The sequence below is a fragment of the Chanodichthys erythropterus genome, chromosome 11 (assembly GCF_024489055.1).
Source record: "Chanodichthys erythropterus isolate Z2021 chromosome 11, ASM2448905v1, whole genome shotgun sequence".
Lineage (NCBI taxonomy): Eukaryota > Metazoa > Chordata > Actinopteri > Cypriniformes > Xenocyprididae > Chanodichthys > Chanodichthys erythropterus.
In genome coordinates, this window is record NC_090231.1 from 5,259,476 (window position 1) to 5,281,448 (window position 21,973).

The window sequence follows — 21,973 nt, forward strand, 5'->3', positions numbered from 1 at the left end:
AGGCTTAACTAGGTTTAAAAATACATTTTGTCAATGTTAAGTATGAAATACTCCAAAAATCTAATGAAAAACAATAACTTTTCTTGTGAATGACACAGAAAACGAGCACTTTCCTTGTGTAATCACGGTCAGTCAGCCAGTGAGATCAATGATTTCAGCACACTTGTAAAAACACATTTTATTAAATTAATCTAACTAAAGTGCACAATAAATATTTAATTTTTGAAGCTTTTTTTTTCACATAAAAGTGTGAAAACTGATGGACGAATTTAATTTAACTGAGGAGGAAAAATTAGGTATGTCTTTCTTAATTTATTTTTTATGTCATCTTACGTTTGAATTACTAAATTAATGCTATGCCTGACTATTTAAGTGACTATATTCTGATTATAAACTAAGTATTACACTACTGATGCTCAACACACCAGCAAATGACATCTCACCGGAAGTTTTCGAGCTGGCTTATATTAATGCGGACGTTCTAAAGAACGCTCTGTGCATACAGTCAATTACAACCAGCTCATCCAACACGCAGTGCAGCAGGAATCAGTTCACTGATCACGTGACGAGAGTAAGTGACGAGATGACTGAGAAGACCATGGCAGAGGATTCGTTGCACAACAGATCCTAAGTGTCTGACAAATGTCTTATCTTGTAGAATTCACGCTCAGCACCACCGCTCCCTATTCACAGAGTATGCGTGATCACAAAAGCGAAAGTAAAACATGATTTCAATACCCCACATTGCATTGCAAATATCTTTCAATATGAAAGCTATCTTAGGCTGGGCCGTGTAGTTGTAACCATCTCCAAGCTCTGTATCATGATTAAAGAGCAGCACTTATTGTTTGCACTTAAGCGAAAACTGTTTTAACAGCCTGTTTTAACTTTTCAGACATGTCAAATCAACATTCAAAGGTTGTCTTGAATGATTCTGTCACTGAAAATCACTGAGTGAAGCGAGTATCAAGATCTGGATGTGAGCAGTGAGAGTGCTGTGATATATGAGCTATACACAGTAAATAACTTCATACCGTGGTAGAGGCTGGAAATGGTCATAGGGCATCACTTCCTTGAAGCCATCACTGCAGAGAAACACACACCATTAGCCCTTCAAGTCATTATCCACACTATAATGAGTTCAAGCACAGGAAGTGTAATGCACAGATACTCTCTGGTTTATAGAGATTCATTTCACTCGTTGTGTTTTGTCATGGAGGGTGTGTTGCAGAGATCGATAAGACAGAACCAGCCTTTCAAGGCAGGGATCCATGTTGCACTCCTTGAGTTTGGGTGTAGGTTTGGTGTTCTCCGGGAAGCTGTGGCACAGGTGCTCCGCAACAGATTTGTTGTAACGAATGTCCATGCAATCAGCCGAATTGAGCTGATAACCTTTACAAAGACAAAGCAACATTAGCTATGTTAATGACAATTTCTCTTATGCTTACCAAGATTAAATTCATTTGTTAAAAATACAGTAAAAACAGTAATATTGCGAAATAATTTAAAATAGCTGTTTTCTATTTGAATATATATTAATATGTAATTTATTCCTGTAATCAAAGCATCAACCGAACAGTATTTATATAATTTTTACCTCTAATACACCACTATGTCCAACTCCGTTCAGCTTCCTGTTAGTGAGGTCAAAAAACGCGTTGTGAAGACGGAAGTGATGTCTCGCCCATATACTTCAATGAGTGTGAGACATCACTTCCGTTGTCAGAGCGCGATCCGACCTCACTAACAGGAAGCTGAACGAAGTTGGACATAGTGGTGTATTAGAGGTAAAAAATTATATAAATACTGTTCGGTTTCTCGCACAAACCGATCGTATCGTGTCTTAGGACATCAATGGGCCGTCACGAGCTTCAGGGTTTAATTTGGATTTGTCTATGGAAGTTTTTTCGACTCTTATTGTTCAAGTTCCCAATCACTGCTATTATACGACTGACAGACGGCAGCGGTTGCAGTTAAAAATCATAATTTGCGTTCGACTGAAGAAAAAAAGTCATCTACATCTTGGATGCCCTGGGGGTAAGCAGATAAACATCAAATTTTCATTTTTGGGTGAACTATCCCTTTAAAACATGTAATATATTAAAGCGTCTATGGTGTTTCCATGGTTTCTAGAAAATAAACCGAGGGTAACGCTGGTATGACGCAACTGACAGGAGACTCCTCACACGTCCCGCAGCCTTGGTTAATATTGCAATTTTCTCATGATTTACAAATAGTTGGAAACATTTGGGATATTGTAAGTAGTCAAGTGAACAAAATATATGACGCTGGCCTAGTGGTTTTTGGATATTTTAATGCAAAAATCTTACATATTGCACATTTAAATAATTAAATAAATCAATAAATTAATGTATCTATTTATTTTGTAAAATTCCATGAAAACAACATTTATTGTTTAATATATTTCACAATATCCTCTTTCACACACTATTATTGTTTAAATATCTATTTTTTTTCCTAATTAAATGTTCTTTTCCAAAAAGCTGTTTTTCATAATAATATGCTGCATTTACGAATTATGCCTATTTGATGAATCATGTATTTCCAAAGCACGATTTCCCAAAGATTCTTTTCATAATAATAGAGGACATTTCATTTCACAAATGCCAATCAACAGACAGTGGGCGTCTAATCCAGATAACAGAGCATCACCAAACAAAACATTCCCCTCAACTTCATCTGCATCTGCTTGATCGAGTGCTACAGTCATATTCGTTTACAATTTTTTAGTTCACCTTGCCAGACCTAAGTAATACATCCGAAAGGATTAGCCAATTAGCGCCAAGCATCGCCCACTGTCTGTTGATTGGCATTTGTGAAATGAAATGTCCTCTATTATTATGAAAAAGAATCTTTGGGAAAATCATGCTTTGGAAATACATGATTCGTCAAATAGTCGTCATTCGTAAAATTATTATGAAAAACAAAGCACATTTAATTAGGAAAAAAAAATAGATAATAATAGTGTGTGAAAGAGGATGTTGTGAAATATATTAAACAATAAATGTTGTGTTTTCATGGAATTTTACAAAATAAATTAATACATTTATTTATTGATTTATTTAATTATTTAAATAATGAACTAAATTAATTACAATGAACTTAATTAATTAAATTAATAATTATTTATTATTTTTTTTTAATTATTATTTCATTTTGAGTAATTTGGTCTTCCATACTCCATAGATGTGCAATATATATTATGATAAGTGTTTTTGGCTTTAAATGTAAACCTGTTGAAGGAGACCTCCAAAACAAAATTAGGAACTTTTAAAAAAGTATAATAGGGGCACTTTAATGCATGATGACAAATCAATTATCTGCAAATATTAGAGACTTTTAATGTATCGTTTTCAATATTGGTCAAAATTGGACATATTTCAACAGATATTGGATATTTAATTGTGCAGATAATTGCCCTATTTTTATATTTGGATTATACATCTGCCTTCATCTAATGATCACTTAAAGTTTTATAAACTTTAAACAAATAAATATCCATGTTCATATGGTACATTATAAGTTTGTGATGCCTAAATTTACTTGTTGCTTTTATAATTGTTGATTTTAGTTTTGAGTGTTTTGTTTTTCATTTATTTAGACAGAAAAGGGTAGAACTATAATTATTTTCAGATTATTCTCCTATCAGTATCAAACAGAACTGAAATTATCCCAAATTTTAAAGCATCATATATATTCAAACCATTCAAATTGTTGTGAATTATTGAAAATGGCCACCTCTAATCAAGAGGAACAATCTATAGTACTCACCCCCTCCACAGGTGACGGAGCAAGGGAAAAAGTCAGTTTCCCTCCACTGGTAGCGAATGGGCTGATAGAACATAAACTGCATCACTGTGTCTTTAGGGCCAGCATACTTCACCTGAGGAGAACCGAAATTCACTTATAATGTGCCTGATCATTTACTTTTAATAGTCACATTCATAATCACATCATGAAAAGAGATAAAAGCCATTCGTTTTAAAAAACCAAATGATTTTGACATGTATAATGAGCAGGAAATTTCCTCAAGGGGCCACAGTCCAACTCATGATTTCCATATGAAATGCAGCATGCATCATCTGCCACTGTATATCCTCTAGTCTTGATTTCCAGAGCTGTGATGATTAGTTAAAGACTGTTTGCATGCTGCAGCAATTAACTAGAGTAATGAGTCATGTTCAGTTACTGTAAAGCCGTGGTGTCAAGACTAATCATGACTCTTCACAGAGATGAGAAAGCCTAGCATGATTGCAATCATATTGTGCTGTGTTTACAGTTTCACATGGAGAGTAAACACTGATTCTCTCTGCTGCTTTAAAATCATCACGAAGCTTCAAACTGAGGTTGCGTGAAACTTTCATTGCTATTTTTTCCAGCCACACAATATTTTTATATATACTACTGTTGTTTTGTAATGGAATGTAGTTTTAAGAGGTTTTTAGGCGAGAATATAATTGTTTAGATCTCAGATATGTGATTTACATGTAAACATATAGCGCCTATTTGAAAATTAGTTTAGACTTTTCAGAGATGTGAGCTCCAGGCCGTCAGCGAGCGTTCAGAGCTCATGTACCCACAGAGAACAGCTTCATCTCAGCCAGTCCTTTAGGAATTTGCCACTGGCTCTTATGTAGAAAGTGTTTAAACATGAGGTATAATTCATTTGGGGTATATCAAACAGGCAATCTTTGGCCTTATTAATCTATAACTTGTTCCAGAGCTAACAGATTTGACTTAAGTGCTATATTAAGATTCATAACTTTATATTTACATTGAAATGATTTCCTGTACTGAGTGCTGCTTTTGTACGTTTGACTGAACTGTTAGCTTGTGTTTATTTTCTATTTTACTTCTTATACTGTTATAATGGCTATTGTTGTTCATTTAAATATTATTGTTCAATAAATAATAATTTTTATAAATAACATGCCGTATTTTTTGGTATTGAGAAAGAGTTTGTTACTGATTTTGACTTCAGTGAAAGTTACATTAATACGCCATTAGATGGCAGCAAAGACTGTCTTTATGAGTGAGTCAGTCAGTCGTAAAGACTTTTATATTGAAATGGACTGAAACAAGGAAACAAGGACCTTTTTACTTTAAACAACATCTTGACGCAACTGACAAATGCATTGACGAGCGCTGTCATGGGAAATCCTCTTAAATGTTAAAAGGACAAAGACAAAGATATTGCTTTCCTCAGCAGACATTTAAACTGATTTTGTGATTATGAATATAAGATTGACCTGAAGAATATCAGATGCAGGTAATACACTCATTCAGGCGATCTCTCTCTCATAATACTCTCATGTTACTGTGAGTTTTAAATGAAGCGACTCAACATTCCTTTGTTACTAGTTCTATAGTGACGTTTTAGAATTAGTAACGGAGGCTTGAACTCAACTGTTAAACTGTCACAAAAGAGGGTTTTTAAAGACACTTTGTTGTTGTTGTTCTTATTTATTTACACACTTGTGCTGTCGAACTGTAGCATAAATGCAATATCACACTCGTAGCCGTGCAATATGTCTATATATCAGCACAACTTTGAATTCAAATATCAAGGTAAATTGTACTTAATTTTTCTTCCAGGAAACATGTAAGTGTCTTCTATTGCTTCTGAAGGGCAGTACTAAATGAACAACAATGGTATTTAAACAAAATAAGAAAAATTGGGACATCTTCATCCTGTTCAAAAGTTTTCACCCCCCAGCCCTTAATGCATCGTGTTTCCTTCTGGAGCATCAGTGAATGTTTGAACCTTTTTTTAATAGTTGTGTTTGAGTCCCTCAGTTGTCCTCAGTGTGATAAAATGGATCTGAGAATCATACAGTCACTGCTGGAAAGGGTTCAAATATGCAATAAATGCTTGAAAACTGAAGAATCTGCAAAACCTGGAGGATTTTTCTGAAGAACAGAGCTCAGTTTAACTGCTCAGAACAAACAAGAGACTCATGAACAACCATCACAAAACAAAAAAACAGTTGTAGATCATCCAGGTAACCACACATTAAGAAATGAAACAATTTTTCACTTTTGAACTGGGTCATTTTAATAAATTCAGCTATTTTTTTTTGTCTTGTGGACTATATGTAAACACCTTTTATGTAAAATATCTTATTCAGGACTATATTAAATTAAAAAATAACATGCATTTTTGTATGATTTCTCTTAATCACATTTTCACAGATTCTGCAAGTGGTTCACATACTTTTTCTTGCAACTGTATATAAACATTATACACATGAAAATTGTTCTCAAATCTCAAGTCTTGAAAGGCTGCGTTGTAAATACAACAGCAATACAACAAACCTTCCACTTTTACTGAATGGTCTGTATTGCATCTCCTTTTGTATGTTGTGGAAAAAAGAAAATAATGCACGTTGGAACAATAAATGAAGATAAAAGTTTTTGGTAAAACTTGACCTATAAAATCTTAAGGGGTACTTCAAGTAGATTTCTCATAAATAAGGTTGGAAACTCCAACACAAGAGAAAATATCCATCCATCGAAAAGGCCATATCTCTGGCTAAGAGTTTCTGCTGCTTTTTAGTACCACCAGCAGATAGATGTACTGTACAGTGTTCAATACCCACCTTAATTGTGAAGTCTGCAGACAACGGCCCATAGCAGCGGAGGGTTTGTCTTTCTGCTCCTCTCTGGTACTCCACCGTGTTGTTACCCAGAGCGTGAGAACCTGAAGAGCTGAACATGACCTCTTCTCTCCAGCTGTTTGGTGCATGGGCTTCAATCACTGAAAAAGGACATTTCAGGATCTATGAGTAATTTAGGGGGATTACCACAGATTAAATAGTGCTACTACCTGACGGATATTGAGACACCACACTTGTCTCCATGACAGAGCTAGAGTCTTTAAACAGCGCTTTACACGTTTTTTTCTAAACATCAACACCATCTACATGTCAATCACTCATGTTGGGGTTAGCTGACACACTTCTGAAGGCTGGAGATTTAGGTTGACGTGTGGTTGGAATCACTTACTGCTTTTTTAAACTCTAAAATTTCACATAATCTATGAACATCTTCTTTATTATTATTAACTAAGTTACACCAATGACCTTAAAAGTGCAATTATGATAAGAATTTGGGTCTTTTTTGGCAATTTTTATTAATAAAGACAGGCGATATGGTGGAATAATAAATTAATATTGTTCACTATATATATATATATATATATATATATATATATATATATATATATATATAATACATTATTCAAATCAAAAGTGGTCTCTGTTAATATTATTTAATGGACCTGAGATAACTTGAACAGTTAACATAGTTTAATAAATAACATTAAACAAAATTTTTTTTTAAATAGGATGTATGGATGGATGGATAAAATCCTCTTTCCAACTTCAGGTTTGTAATGCTCACTTTGATCCAAATAAATGGCCACCCTAAATTTTTGTCCTTCTGAAATATGTCACTTTATGGAGGTAAAATGGTTTGGAAACTTAATTTCACATGAGCTGTCTCAATTGACCCTTCACAAAGACCCGCCCCCCTTAGTTACTGTTGCTTTGTCCGACAAGCTATGGCGCTAATGTTTTTAAGAAATTTGAACAATAAAACCGTTTTGTGGCTCTTTAATGTGTCGTGACAGATCGCTGTAGCTCCTCAGCTCAAGAGGCTCGCAAACTGATCATATCTTTCTACTAGTTAATCTATAGCATCAAATAAACATGAATTTACATCAGAAGGAATGTTGTTTGAAATGCGGAAAGACATCAATACACACCATTTTTCAAGCTTAAGTTCACAGAGGTTAATCTTCTAACTCCTGACTGCTTTGTTGGACAAAATGGCAAATTTGGCGTTATGCTTGGTTAGATCGCTTGTCAATCAAACTCCCGGCGAAGGGTCAATTTTGAATAATGTGAAATAAAAACTTTGTTTTGATCTCTCACTTGCACATTAAATGTTTCATAAAAATCAGATCGCTGTTCATTCTTAAAAATATTCAATGTGATATTGACAATTTCAAGCATCAATAAATGTCTTTCCATTGTTTGCACATTGATACACTGCTTTGGGAATAATTGCAGATGTTTCATGTAAATAGAGCAACAGAACAACATGTGTTAGCGGTGAGGGAAAACCACTGGTCAAAGCGGCTAGAGAGTGTCTGGCAGCAGCTGAATATAATTACGCTTTCTTCTCGAAACAGCTTACAAAGAGATTCAATTCCCACATTGTCGATGTTCTGCTCTTGCGGACAGCTAAAAATGGGCAATTAACATTTATTTGCTCAATCAAATGGATTGAATGATGATTTTTCTGTGATGTTAGAAAGGCTGTGTTAAGTACTTTTAACAACTTGTAATAATATTTCACAATATTAAATAAATGCAGCCTTGGTGAGCAGAAGAGACTTCTTTCAACTTTTGACAGGTATTGTATACATCTTTTTCTTCTTTATATTTCTAGCTTTTAAAAGTATTATCAGTATTTTCACATTCATTATGTGAGCTTTGGGAAAGAGTAATCTTCAGGTCACTCAAACCCCATTTTTGAAACATCTGACAAGTCAAACACCCACTAAATGCTCTGTCGTTCTGGGTGGAGATCTAGTTTGCAACCAAAAAGGAGTAATGGGCAGGTTATAGGGTTTAGATATCAGTGTGTGTAGTTTGAAACGTGGTTTTCAACAGAACGGAAGTGTGTATTTGTGTGAGTGTGGGTCCATCGGATGTGGAACGGTACTTTGGGATTGGACTACAGCATACCCCGCGTGTCCGTTATGGAAGTCTGCTAGATTACTGGCTCTGTCTCCATCGTACTGGGCTCTCAGCCACCACAAATTAGCCTGCATGAACACTTCATTCTTCTGCTCTATCCTAAAGTTCCCTCAAACCTCTTAGCATTTGCCAGTCCCACTCAGGTAATAGGAAATCTCTCTTCTTTTTTTTTGCATCTTTCAGGCTAGATAGAAATATAAAATCCATATGCATTCCCACACTGTGCTACTACACCAGGCAACTGTGTCAAATACAGTTTGGCCGTGTCACTGTGGAGGCATTGTGAAGTTCAGACTATATTGCAGATGTTGGAAAAGCTCTTTGGAAATACCTCTGATGACCTGTGACGACTTTCTGAGAGAGGCAACGATGTTACATATGTGACCCGTCACGGAAACCAGGGACACAAGTCGGCAGCACAACTCTCGAGCAAAATGAGAAAGAAGCATTTTTTTTTCAAAATTGGTGATTTTCGTTTTTTTGCAGAATCTGTTAGTTGAGATCATGAAGAAGCCTTTCCATGTTTGAGATCGCAGTATTGGTATATTTAAAAGCGTACATTTTGAGGTTGAAATCGGCTTGTTTTTCAGAGATTCTAGCACACAGTAGGGGCGTGTCATTGTCTGTGTGTATTTCCATACTGGGAAGCGTGGCTACTTATTATGCAGCGCTCTGGCCGGCTCTAGCTGATATCAAAATTCAATGAAGAACCGTGGCCGTTACACCGAAAATGTTTTGAAGTACTTCTTCGACAAGCCGAATGCTCATGAACAAGCGCTCACTGATTCTGAAGACGATCTGAGCGACGATGAAAGCGGCATAATAAGACATTACCTCTCTGGAGTCGGGTAACGCGCCGGCGCATTTTGCAGGATTTGTTTCACATTGCAGCAAAACAGACTTAAAATACTCCGTCATTTTTTGTCATAGAGACATAAGTAATATATCAATTGAAACTATAGAATGTCTTCTTTTATTTGTGTACACTCAGAGTAAAAACAAAATGTTGTGCTTTTTGAAAAATAAAGAAAACTAACATGATGCGTGATCTCTCCTCTCCCTCTGAACGAAGTCCAATCTGATAGTTCTCAGAAAATGAACTGTAACTTAGTGAATACTAATCACAAAAAAAATTATACTTATGTCTGAAAAAACATAAGTCATGTAAGTCAAATTGAAAACAAACATTCTGTGTTTATGTAATCTGTATGAAAAGAGAGCCATGTCAGAAGTCTGTGATTCAGCTCATTATCCGCTAATGCGGCCACGCCCACGGAGTCAGCGCTATTCAGACGCAAATTCAGTCAATACATGCAGACATCGTCTCAATCGTGTATTTATTGTCTTGAAAAGTGTTTTGAATAGCCATAGTTAGCGATCTCTGGCCTCTGTTAGTTCAGTTAGTATCCTTTATTATTAATAGTATGCAGTCCATGCAGCTTTACAGGGGGTATGGCTTATCTAAATGAGATGTAAATGAGCCCTATTGTCACTCCCAGCAGGTGAGAACAGACGAGAACTGCAACTTTAGAGGCGTTTTTCTCCCTATAGAGATTTCTTGAGTGCAAACCTTCGAATGGCCACAACTTCTCCAAATATTATCAGATTTTCATGTGTTACACATCGTTGGAAAGCTTGGAGACTACACTTTTAGAATCTGTGAATAACAAAAAAAAATGCCCCAGAACCAACTTGTGTCCCTACTTTCCGTGACTGGTCACAAATGGATTAAAATGCCCAAATGAAAAAAAAGAAAATAAAAAAAGGGAAAAATATTAACTTTCACAAATGACAGCATGAGAGGTTTGATTTAGTGTAGGTATGCTGTGAAAGTTATCTCTGTAACACTTTATTTTAGGGTATTTTAACTAGTTGTTTATTAGCATGCATATTACTAGAATATTGACTATTTATTACTACTTATTAAGCACTTATTAATGCCTTGTTCTGCATGACCTTATTTTACATTCCTAATCCTACCCAATACCTAAACTTATCAACTACCTTACTACCTATTAATAAACAGTTAGAGTTTATTGAGGGAAAAGTCATAGTTAATAGTTGATGTGTTCCCTGTACTAAAGTGTTACCATTATCCCATATAATTACAATAATTTATAATATAATAATCCTACATAAATATAATTTATTTAATAAAATATAGTAAAGTCCTATATAAAGAACTGCTCAAATGTGGATAAATCTCACAAAGCCTTTCAAATACACATTTGGGTGATATTTCATCCCAAAATAAACAAGAATAAACACATAAAAATTGCATGAAAAAAAATGATTGCATTAGCATAAAAATGAATCCCACTCCTTTATGAAACAATCTGGTCTGCAGCACACGTGATGAGACGGAAAAGAAACTCCGAATTGTATTTATTTAATCTTCATAACGCTCAGGAACACACAGGAAAATGTAGGAGAAATCGCAAACCAACTAAACACATACGAGAACCGACAAGGGACTGAACATAACAGGAGATAGGGGGGACAGAAACAAAAGAGGAGATAATCAATAACCAATGAAACCAAAACTAAACGGCACAGAGAAACAGGAACTAAGAAACAAAACAGAATATAAAGTCCATGAAATAAATAAAGGTATAACAATTACAAATAAGTAATTTCTTTTGGATAAGTATAATTTCTCGTATTTCAGTTGACTTAAGGATGAAATACGATTTGTCGGATTCCTAATAGTGTTAACTTTCAGATTTCAGAAATTCTCTCTGGAAAAAAAAAAAGTGGAGAGTGTGGAAAAACTAGCAACTCCTTGACAGCTAAATGTCATCTTGCTAACTCTCAAAACACTGTGAGACACTATAATTGCACTCTAAGGCCTCGGTCCTGTGGGAGAAAGCTGGATTAATTCATTAAAGAATGTTTATTATCCAACGAAAATCCTCTTTGGCCTTTGACTAGTGTTAAACGGCTTCTAACCGCCAGAATAAGTCGAGACTTCATGCATGATAGTTTGATGTCAAGTCAAGGATTAGATACAGAAGCTGTGAAACACCACATATCTTTGTATAAAGTTAACGTGCACAATCTCACCGATCATGTCTGGTCCCTTGGCTGTGATTCGGAGGCCTCTGCTACCCATCGGCACTTCCATCACCATCTTCATGGCTGCAGAAGAAGAATCACAAACCATAGCATGATAAGATGACTTTAGCTGCAGTTTAAAAAATAAAACATCTCATTTGCACCAAAAATTGGATTAAAATTGCAAAACAACTGCATTATTTTCTAGACGACACTCGCTAATTTCAACATGCAAAGCCATCCAAAGTTGCAAATTTAACTTGTGCACAAAATGGGAATATTGCATAAAACATTTGCGAATAAAGCACAATTTCCATCCGATGTGTTCAGGAGAACAAAATAGTCACTTCCTGGGAAATTGGTTCAAAATATCTGTAATAAAAATGGAAGTTGCTGCAAACTTGCGGCTCAATAAACACTGTCATGTTATCTTGCGTTCGGAGGCGGATGCCTGGTGTTTAGGAACGCAATCAAGGGAATCTGTTCTGTGAGGAAAATATACCAAACCATTTTGATGACAGACTTTGGCTCAGGCAATTTCAGAATTGAATTGAGATGGTGGCAATTGAGATGGTGTGTGATTGGTTATCCAGAGGATGCGACTGGTTATCCAATCACATCCTCTGTTGAGGCAAAGTCATGTTTAAGTCGAGTTCAAGTCAGTTTATCCGAAAAAAAAATTATCCACCTCAGTTGGGTGCATTTTTAGAATTTATGCGCATCTTGGCATTTCCATCCAGCATTTACTTTCTAGTGTTCTAGTGTTAAATGCAGTAAATGCAGTATGCAGCGATTCACTCCAAACACAGATCCGAAATACAGCGTCCCTCACAGCTCATGTCAGTATCCATTGTGCACATAAATACAGTCATTACATTTGAGAGTAAATTAATTGCAAACACACAGACACTGCAACTCTGACATGCTTAATGTGTTCAACCTCTCTCCATAAAAAACATTTGTGGCTTCCCAGTGTACTGCTGAAAAAAGAAAACCCACCAATTTCCAGCTCAGTAAACAGAAAACCACAATAGAGAGCAGCCTGAGTGCTTTCAGTTATGGTTGGATAGAGAGCGTTCTGTAAAAGCAAGCGTAGCGGGGGTAATGGAGAGAATGGGGTGGAATACAGGAAATCTGTCCAGTTACTCATCTCTACTTCTTTTTTTTATTCTTTATTTAGATTTCTTATACAAAGAGACTTATTACAGGGATAATCCCCTGGAGCAAAGTGAAAATTCTGTCATTATTTACCCCACACTTTTTTTCCAAACCTGTGGTAGAACAAAAAGGAAGAATTTTTGAAGGACCTTTAGGGATATATATTTTTGGAACTGGTTTGGAACAACATAAAAATGAGTCAATAATTAAATAATTTTCTCTTTTTTTCTGAATTTTACCTGCAAGCGTCTTGCTTAAGGGGAAAAATGGGGATCATGATCGTTCCTTGCCAGGAAATCTTAAAATATGAACATGCATGATAAAAGATTTTATATATATATATATACACTCCTGAACAAAATCTTAAGACCGGGGGAAACATTACAAGTATTCGCAATTCGCGCTTTTGGATCTTAACCAGGTTGTAAGTACTGCTTCAAAATGCCAAAAGAAGAAACAGGAACAAGAGACAAAAAATAGAGAGTATGCAATTTATTGAAAACACATTTAAACTCAAACAGGCTGTTCATCAGCTGATCATAAGTTTAAGACCATAGCCCAAAAAAAAAACCCACAACAGAGCTAAAAGTGTCAAAAAGGACTCAGTATTGAGTAGCCCCACTCTTCTTGTTGATCACTTAAAACACTCGTTTCGGCATGCTTGATGCAACTGTTTCCAGGAGGCTGATGGGAACATTGCTCCATGTGGTGAAGATGGCTTCATGAAGGGCATCCATGGTCTGGAAATGATGTTCGTTTTGTAAACTTCCCTTGCCATTCATCCCCAAAAATTCTCAATGGGATTTAGATCAGGGGAACACACAGGATGGTCCAAAAGAGCTCTGGGAGAAGTCCTTCATCAGGCGGGCGTTGTGAACTGCAGCGTTGTCCTGTTGAAAGACCCAGTCATTACCACACAGACGAGGGCCATCAGTCAAGAGGGATGCCCGCTGCAACATGTCCACATAGCCAGCCACAGTTTGATGCCCCTGCACAACCTGACGCTCCATTTTCCATTGAAGGAAAAAGCACCCCAGATCATGATGGAGCCTCCTCCACTGTGCGCATAGAAAACATCTCCAGTGGGATCTCCTTGTCATGCCAGTAGTGTTGGAAGCCACCAGGATCATCCAAGTTAATTTTTTTTCTCATCAGAGAATAAAACTTTCTTCCACCTTTCAATGTCCCATGTTTGGTGTTCCCTTGCAAATTCCAAATGGGCAGGTTTGTGGCATGAGAAGAGATGTGGCCTTTGAAGACTTTTTGTTCTTTAAGCCCTTATCTCGCAGAAGCTGTCTTATGGTTATTGGGCTGCAGTCAGCATCAGTAAAGGCCTTAATTTGGGGCAAGGATCTGCCTGTGACCTCATGGATAGCCTGTCGGATCCTCCAACTCAGTGCAGGTGAAATCTGTTTGGGTGTACCACTTGACTTTTTTCCCCATAACTCTCAGGATCTTTTAAGAAACGTAAAATGACTGTCTTACTGCGTCCAACCTCGGCAGTGATGGCGCATTGCGAGAACTCTTGCTTGTGCAGCTCATCAATCCTGCCACATTCAAAGACAGCAGGCCTTTTTGCCTTTGCCATCAGGAGATCAAGACAGTGTGAAGTCTGAAGGAGAATGACATGAAAGCACTATTTTTGCACAGATTTTTACTTTTTAAGGCTATGGTCTTAAACTTTTGATCAGCTGATGAACAGCCTGTTGGAGTTTAAATGCAATTTTCAATAAATTACATACTCTCTATTTTTTGTCTCTTGTTCCTGTTTTTTTCTTTTGGCATTTTGAAGCAGTACTTGCAACCTGGTTATGATCCAATAGCGCAAAATGCGAATACTTGTAAAATTTCCCCCGGTCTTAAGATTTTGTTCAGGAGTGTATATATATATATATTTACAGTGAAACCAAAATTTATTTAGACACCTGAGTCCAAAGACTGAAATAAGCAGAAATCGGGATATTATAATAAAATATATATATATATATATATATATATTAAAAATTATGACTGTCACTCAGTTGTGGTGTCGTCTCCACCACGTTAAAAAATGTTTTTCGTTTTATGAATACTTAGTTCACTTGGTTACCAAAGAGCTTGATATAAAATATGAGACATTATAAAAATATGCAAATAGTTTGAAGGAATTTTCAATTAATACATGCTACTGTATGGCTAAATCCAAAACATGCTATAAAATAATCCACAAGGTAAAGGAATCAGCCATTTTATTCCCAAAAAATGTAAAAAGGTAATATTGTGAAATATTTTTACAATTTAAAATAAAATGTATTTTATTTGAATACATGTTAAAGTATAATTTATTCCTGTGATCAAAGCAGAATTTTCAGTGTCACATGAAAATGTCACATGATCCTTCAGAAATCATTCTGATTTGATGCCCAAGAATTTTTATTTTATTTTATTTTATTTTATTTTTTATGTTTATTTTATTTTATATTATTGCTGCTCGATATATTTGTGGAAATCGGGATGTATATTTTTCAGATTATTGTTTGTTTTTTTGTTTTTTTCAAATAATGAAATCTTAAAATATGAACTTACATGACATGCTAGCTATGAAATTAGCCGAAACGAGGTAAAGAAATCAGCTATTTCATTTTAAAAATGTTAAAAAAAAGGCATTTCCATCACTGTCATTTGCACCACAGAAAGCTTTTATAAAATACACCTCATTTGAAATGTCGAGTGAATGTTCATGATTTTCCAAAGAAAATTACAAAAATGACAATTCTTCTGATGTGCATGTCTTATAGCCCTTGGAAAATTTTAGTGGACAAATAAATGAACTAAGTGAGAAAAAGTCCACAGGCCAAAAGTGCCCTGGTTTCAACAGCAAACACCCTTTCAAAGTAGCTTCCTTAATAACTTCTTTAACAGTTTTAACTGAGACACTTTGGGGTCATATACAAAGCAAGTGGCTTGTGTAGCTGCAAAGTGCTAATGGAGTTTATTACATTAGCAGGAATTAATGTAGAAAAAGAGGTGTTTTTCCCTTCGCTCTGCAATGCTTACCGCATCCAGCAATTAAAGGGCTTGGAAATGCGCCAACGTCATGGGAGCCCCAAAATATTTACTTTTGGAAACATATATAGAAAGTACTGGAATTTATTGCTATAATGAAAAAAAAAAAAAAAAATCAGACACCAGTCAGTTGTAAACAGGGCAAAAAATGGCCAAACAATGCTCCGTTTCAAAATTACCAATAAAAAACCCCAAGACGTAATTACTCTCGCTTTAAAAATAACCCAACCATGCAAGTGTGACTTCAAATTTGTTTATAATGATGGAGAAAAAAGTAATATAATGTAGCTAACTGCTCCACAAAGATGCATCGGACCCGCAAGTAAAATTAAAATCACACAAACGTTCCCACAATGCATCTGTGTTTCTCTCGCTCTCCTTTCAAGAATGCAGAAACGAGTCACTGCTGAGTAAAAGGAATGAATTATAAGAGCCAGAGGCTCATTAGCAGCTTTATTGCATTTTAATATTAACAGATCCATGTGACGCTCTGGAATCCTGACCGTCATCCAGCCCAGATTGAAGTCCTTTGGGGAATGACCTATCCGATCGCCGGACTTCCATCTGGAGACCTCATGATGGCTCTATACGACTTACGAGAAGCCTACGTTTCAGTGCCACACAAGTGAATTATTAGAAAGACGGCTTTTATTAAAGAATTCATAACTTGTTTGGATCGAGTTACCTCGTTCTTGGTTTAACAGGCTTTGAAAATGAATAGCATGATTGTGTGAAAGCGTCTTGGTTAGGAGAAAAGTTCCAGTCACTCAGGCTCTGTTCCAAAACCTAGTAAGCTGCCTTGCTTTCTATTGCCTAGAAAGTCAGGCACCATCACCAAGGCAGCATCAACCTAAATAAATCCGATTTGGAATAATCTATGACAAAACTCAAATTTAGAGATGCACCAATGTATCAGCCGATGATATTCATAAGCCTTTTTTTTTATTTTTTTGATTTAAAACCACCAGCATATCAGCTACAGCATGAAAAAGGCAGATACTGATGGTTTTAATTGACTGCATGAAGGCACTGAGTTGAACATGAGCTGGCATATGCAAATATTGGGGGCGTACATATTAATGATCCTGACTGTTACGTTACAGTCAGTGTTATGTTGAGATTCGCCTGTTCTTCTGAGGTCTTTTAAACAAATGAGATTTATATAAGAAGGAGGAAACAATGGAGTTTGAGACTCTCTGTATGTCATTTCCATGAACTGAACTCTTGTTATTCATCTATGCCAAGATAAATTCAATTTTAAATTCTATGGCACCTTTAAACAATCAACATGTATTAAATTGCTTATTAATAAATGTACACCTTTTGATTATTATTGTTGCCTCTAGTAATCATGTGTCTGATTTTTAATTTCCAATCTAATTTGGGTTCATTTTAAGCCAGCCATATAGTCATTTTTAAACAAGAGTTGGGTCAAAATAAAACTAACCCAGTAGGTTGGGCAAATATTTAGCCCAACCGCTGGGCTAAAACAACACAATCACAAAAGCATTTTTTTTTTTTTTGGTTGTACTTTGTTGGTTATAATGAAAGCATTCACAGGCATGTAGAAAACAAAAACCCAGCCATTTTGAGCGGTACTGAGCAGATTCTGACTAACTTAAACACATCTGATTGGCCATTGCATTCACATGTTCAACAGATATGTCTGTGATTGGCTGCAAGGCTCAACGCTGTTAAAAACATGCTGTAAATAGAAACATTTGATGCTGTTCACAGAAAGCTTACACAAACACCCACAAGAGCATTTTAAAGCAGCCAGATATAAGCAGGTATCAAATGTTTTGTGGGACAAAGTTTAATTTTGGTGACCACCAAAATATTTTCAATGCAGGAATAACTGCTGAAAATTCAGCTTTGATCACAAGAATAAATTACATTTTAAAATATATTCAAATAGAAAACACATATTTTAAACTGTAATATTATTTCATAATTGTACTGTTTTTACTGTATTTTTGGTCAGCCTTAATGAGCATAAGACTTCTTTCCAAAACACTACAAATTTTATAGACGTTGGAATGGTACTGTATATTTTAATTAACTTGTCTTGTATTATCCATCTCACTGTGCATTTTCCTCAAAGGACACACGTGATGTTGCCAAAGTTATCTTAGAAGGCAGCATAGTCATGCTACCTACGCTTTGGAACAGGCTTTGTGTGGGGAGTGTGCTTATGATGGCTTAAAAAGCTGCCTACGCAACTTGCTAGGATTTGGAACAGAGCCGTAATCAGAGCCATTTGAGCACACTGCTGTAAGACAAAGGAATTTTTGGATAAGGAAAAATCCTCAGCAGCCATCAAACACAAGACTCTACCAAAACCAATATAAAACTCAAGGCAAGAATGCTGTAAAGTGCCACAGAAATAGCCTTGCGCTTCTCAGGCTGGCATGTTTAAAGGCAACATTCTTCGAGCAGAAATAAAAATTAGCTGTCTTAATTAATTTGGGGTGTGGTTGTTATATAAAACAGTTTGGTTATTTGATATTTTTTAAACAGACATGATTTCAGCAATGGCGTCCTGCCTAAAAACCAAATGCTTGCCCAGCAGACAGAAACACAAACTGAGTATTTGGGTAATAATCTTAAATAAATGACAACTAGCTATTTACAAGCAAGAGCCACAGAATGAAGTGTGTTATTTCTCACAAAATGGACTAAGATTCCCTCACACACTTTAAAGGGAATCAATAACTCTAACTCTAGCCCCAGAATGCAAACAATCTGACTGCTGGCAATCATATAAATTAAGCAGGCTAATAAAGTTGCCAGTGCCTGTACTAACTGAAGACCACAGGGAATGTAAGACACAACCGTTTATGGCTTTAGTGTTTCTGAACCTTGAGGATTATTTGATTTGATACAGCAATAAACTATAAAAAGGCGAGAATCATATAGAGCAGCTTGGTTAATTGGAATAAAACCAAAATCATTATATGGCTTAGTGTGATTATCAAATGGCACTGTGTGTTTCAGATTTAAGCACATCTTTACCACATGAAAAGCTCATGATCCAGTGCTTTCAGTGTGTCATATCGGATCTGTTCACATTAAATGCTGCTTCATCTCTTCATCCGCTCTGAGTTTGGGTCACTTATCCACCTTATTCCTACGCCCCATGGCGCTTTGAGAGAATTATGGGTGTAACTTCCGTTAAGCTGTAAACAATCAGTGAAGGGCTCGCTTTATGAACGCAATATTTTTTTTTTTTTTTATAACTGGGTACAATGAGATGAAATTATTCTACTCACCCTTCACCATTGAACATTAAAAGTACAATTAAAAGTGTAAAAGTGACCCTGAATAACCCCAAAAGCACGATTTCTTCCACAGCAATAATGGGCAGGTTAAATATCACTGTATCTGTATTATGTAACTTACGTTGCCTTAATAAAAAATGCGTTGCGTGATACTATTTCAAAGTGATTTCCGTCATTTTGACAGATAATAAATTGTATTTACCTTTGAAAACAAAACTGGAAAGAGACGTGAGGATTTGAGGAGAAAAACTAGAGATTCTTCGTAAATTCCAGTGAATTATTAATGGGATATATTGTAAATTAAAACGGGAGAACAGACCATAAATGTGCAGTATATGTTGTCCCTTTTTCATACCACTACAGCGGAATGCAAAAGGAAAAAAGAAAATAATCATGAGGAAAAGATCGCAGCGACTGAAATGAGCTCTTGCCATAGATATTCTTGTTATAACACGTCACGTTAAAATACCAAGCGTAACGTTATTTTCATGATGTCTGAAAATAAAACATGAAGGAAAATTGACAGCTCATTGAGTCAAACTGATGGATAAGCGTTATATGTAGCATAACCTTGTGATTTGAAATTATTCATTTCAGTCTTTTTGAATGGAGTTCCCCAAACTCCCATAGTTCAAAACACAGTAGGATCGTCAGGAATAAGGTGGATAACTTGCATTTGGGAATGCAACATGCACCAAGCATTTTGCCAAACTTGTAATGAGGAGTGTTTATAAACCAACCATTGTAGAGAAGCGTTAAAGTATTAGTTCACTTCAGAATTAAAATTCTCACCCCCATGTCATCCAAGATGTTCATGTCTTTCTTTCTTCAGTCAAAAAGAAATGAAGGTTTTTGAGGAAAACGTTCCAGGATTTTTCTCCATATAGTGGACTTCACTGGGGTTCAGCGGGTTGAAGGTCAAAAGTACAGTTTCAGTGCAGCTTCAAAGAGCTCTACATGATCCCAGATGAGGAATAAGAGTCTTATCTAGAAAAAAAACTTTTTTTTCTAAAAAAAAATAAAAATTATATACTTTTTAACCACAAATGCAATGCAGAGTTAATTGTACTGTTTTTTTGTTTTTTTTTTCAAAAACCTTGATTTCTTTTCGACTGAAGAAAGAAAGACATGAACATCTTGGATGACATGGGGGTGAGTAAATTATCAGGAAATTTGAATTCTGAAGTAACTAATCCTTTAAGGGCTCCCAAAAACCTTGGCGATTTAATGGTTAAACATGAAGAAATGAAGACAAATAAATATTAGTATTAATCATGTACAATATATGATCAAAAATCTAAACTCAAACACTAACTTTATAACCAATCCCAGTCCAAATGTCACTGAGATCAACAAACAGACCAAGAATGTGCTTATGCATGGGTGTACCTACGTTCTTCAGGTGACACGTGGGGCAGCGCCTGACCTCGGACCAGTCGGCAGGTGGAACCGTCTCCAGCGCACACGCCACAGTTGTCCTCTTTAGCATTGCTCCCCAGTTGTCTGTCACAGCCAACTTCCTGTAATAAATGACAGAGGAATCACTCAGAAAAAGGCAAAATGAGACAGAAAGGACATAGAATGGCAGTCAAGTTGCACTCAAGTCAGAAAAAATGACTTGAGACTTACTCTCCAAATTAGGCTCATTATCCACTACAGCATTTTGTAGTGAACATTTTTCTGATTCATCCCCAGAGCTGAAACACTATTTTGAGAGAAGGCACCTGATTGCAGGACCTCAACCAAAAAAACATGCTTCCTCCATAACAGAACAGAAACTGACTGTAAAATGAATGCACTGGCCACTGGCACAGCACGGCTCCAAACTACAATGTTTAAACTCTAACTAGCATCATAAAAATTCATGGACAGCCAACATATAAAACTTAAGAGAATACTGAATCATTTTTCACAGGTTTTCATCCCTTGCGCTCAAGTTTGCTCCCAGTATCCTCAATATTTACCCAGAAATCTGTGCTACTGACGGTGATGCTGTGCAAAGAATCTGCCATCTGTGCAAGAAAAGCTGCCCAGTTTTAATGCAAAATTCTATTTACACTAGCGGGGCAATAGGGAAAGAAGCCAGAGAAAGCAAACAGCAGTAGCGCTGGTAAACAAGCACAAGTAAACAGACAAGCTTCATTTACGCCAATTTACCTAATACTCACACGGGCTGAGGTCAAAGTAGGAGCAACTCAAGAGAAGTTTCATCAACACTGTAGAATTCAGTTACCGTACAGTACTGCTTTGAATTCTGATAATTCTATATGGTTTGGTTAGAGTTTATTACGTGTTTCTTTGCTGTGGGCCAAATGGAAAGCCGTAAGTCTACTTAAAACATTTAGATAACTCTGAGAAAGTTCACCCCAAAATTTTGTCATCATTTACTTAACGTCATGCTGTTCCAAACTTGTATGACTTTAAAACAAGTCTTCCCAAAGCCATACGATAAGCTTTGTGTGAGGAATAGATAAACACTTTTAAATTTAATCCGTAATTTGGTTCAAATGTTGTTTTCTCTGGTGTAGCTCTCAAATCTCATAACCCTGAATTCATACTCTACCTATTCAAACTGGCACATCACATTCAGTTCTGAAACATGCAAGAGCAATGTCAAACCTGGCAGAACATGCCTTTTATGTGCCATTT

General features: G+C 36.0%; 1 protein-coding gene across 3 annotated transcripts in view; it reads right to left on the minus strand.

The window, feature by feature from the left end:
* adamtsl3 (ADAMTS-like 3) overlaps nucleotides 1–21,973 on the minus strand; it is a 231,238-nt gene that overhangs the window by 66,911 nt on the left and 142,354 nt on the right. For all 3 annotated transcript variants that reach the window (XM_067401094.1, XM_067401093.1, XM_067401091.1), the window contains 6 exons: nucleotides 20,718–20,844; nucleotides 11,850–11,924; nucleotides 6,621–6,778; nucleotides 3,793–3,904; nucleotides 1,254–1,392; nucleotides 1,035–1,085 (listed from right to left, as the gene is read on the minus strand). In XM_067401094.1, coding sequence (XP_067257195.1) covers nucleotides 1,035–1,085; nucleotides 1,254–1,392; nucleotides 3,793–3,904; nucleotides 6,621–6,778; nucleotides 11,850–11,924; nucleotides 20,718–20,844 — 662 coding nt within the window. The remainder of the gene's footprint in view (nucleotides 1–1,034; nucleotides 1,086–1,253; nucleotides 1,393–3,792; nucleotides 3,905–6,620; nucleotides 6,779–11,849; nucleotides 11,925–20,717; nucleotides 20,845–21,973) is intronic.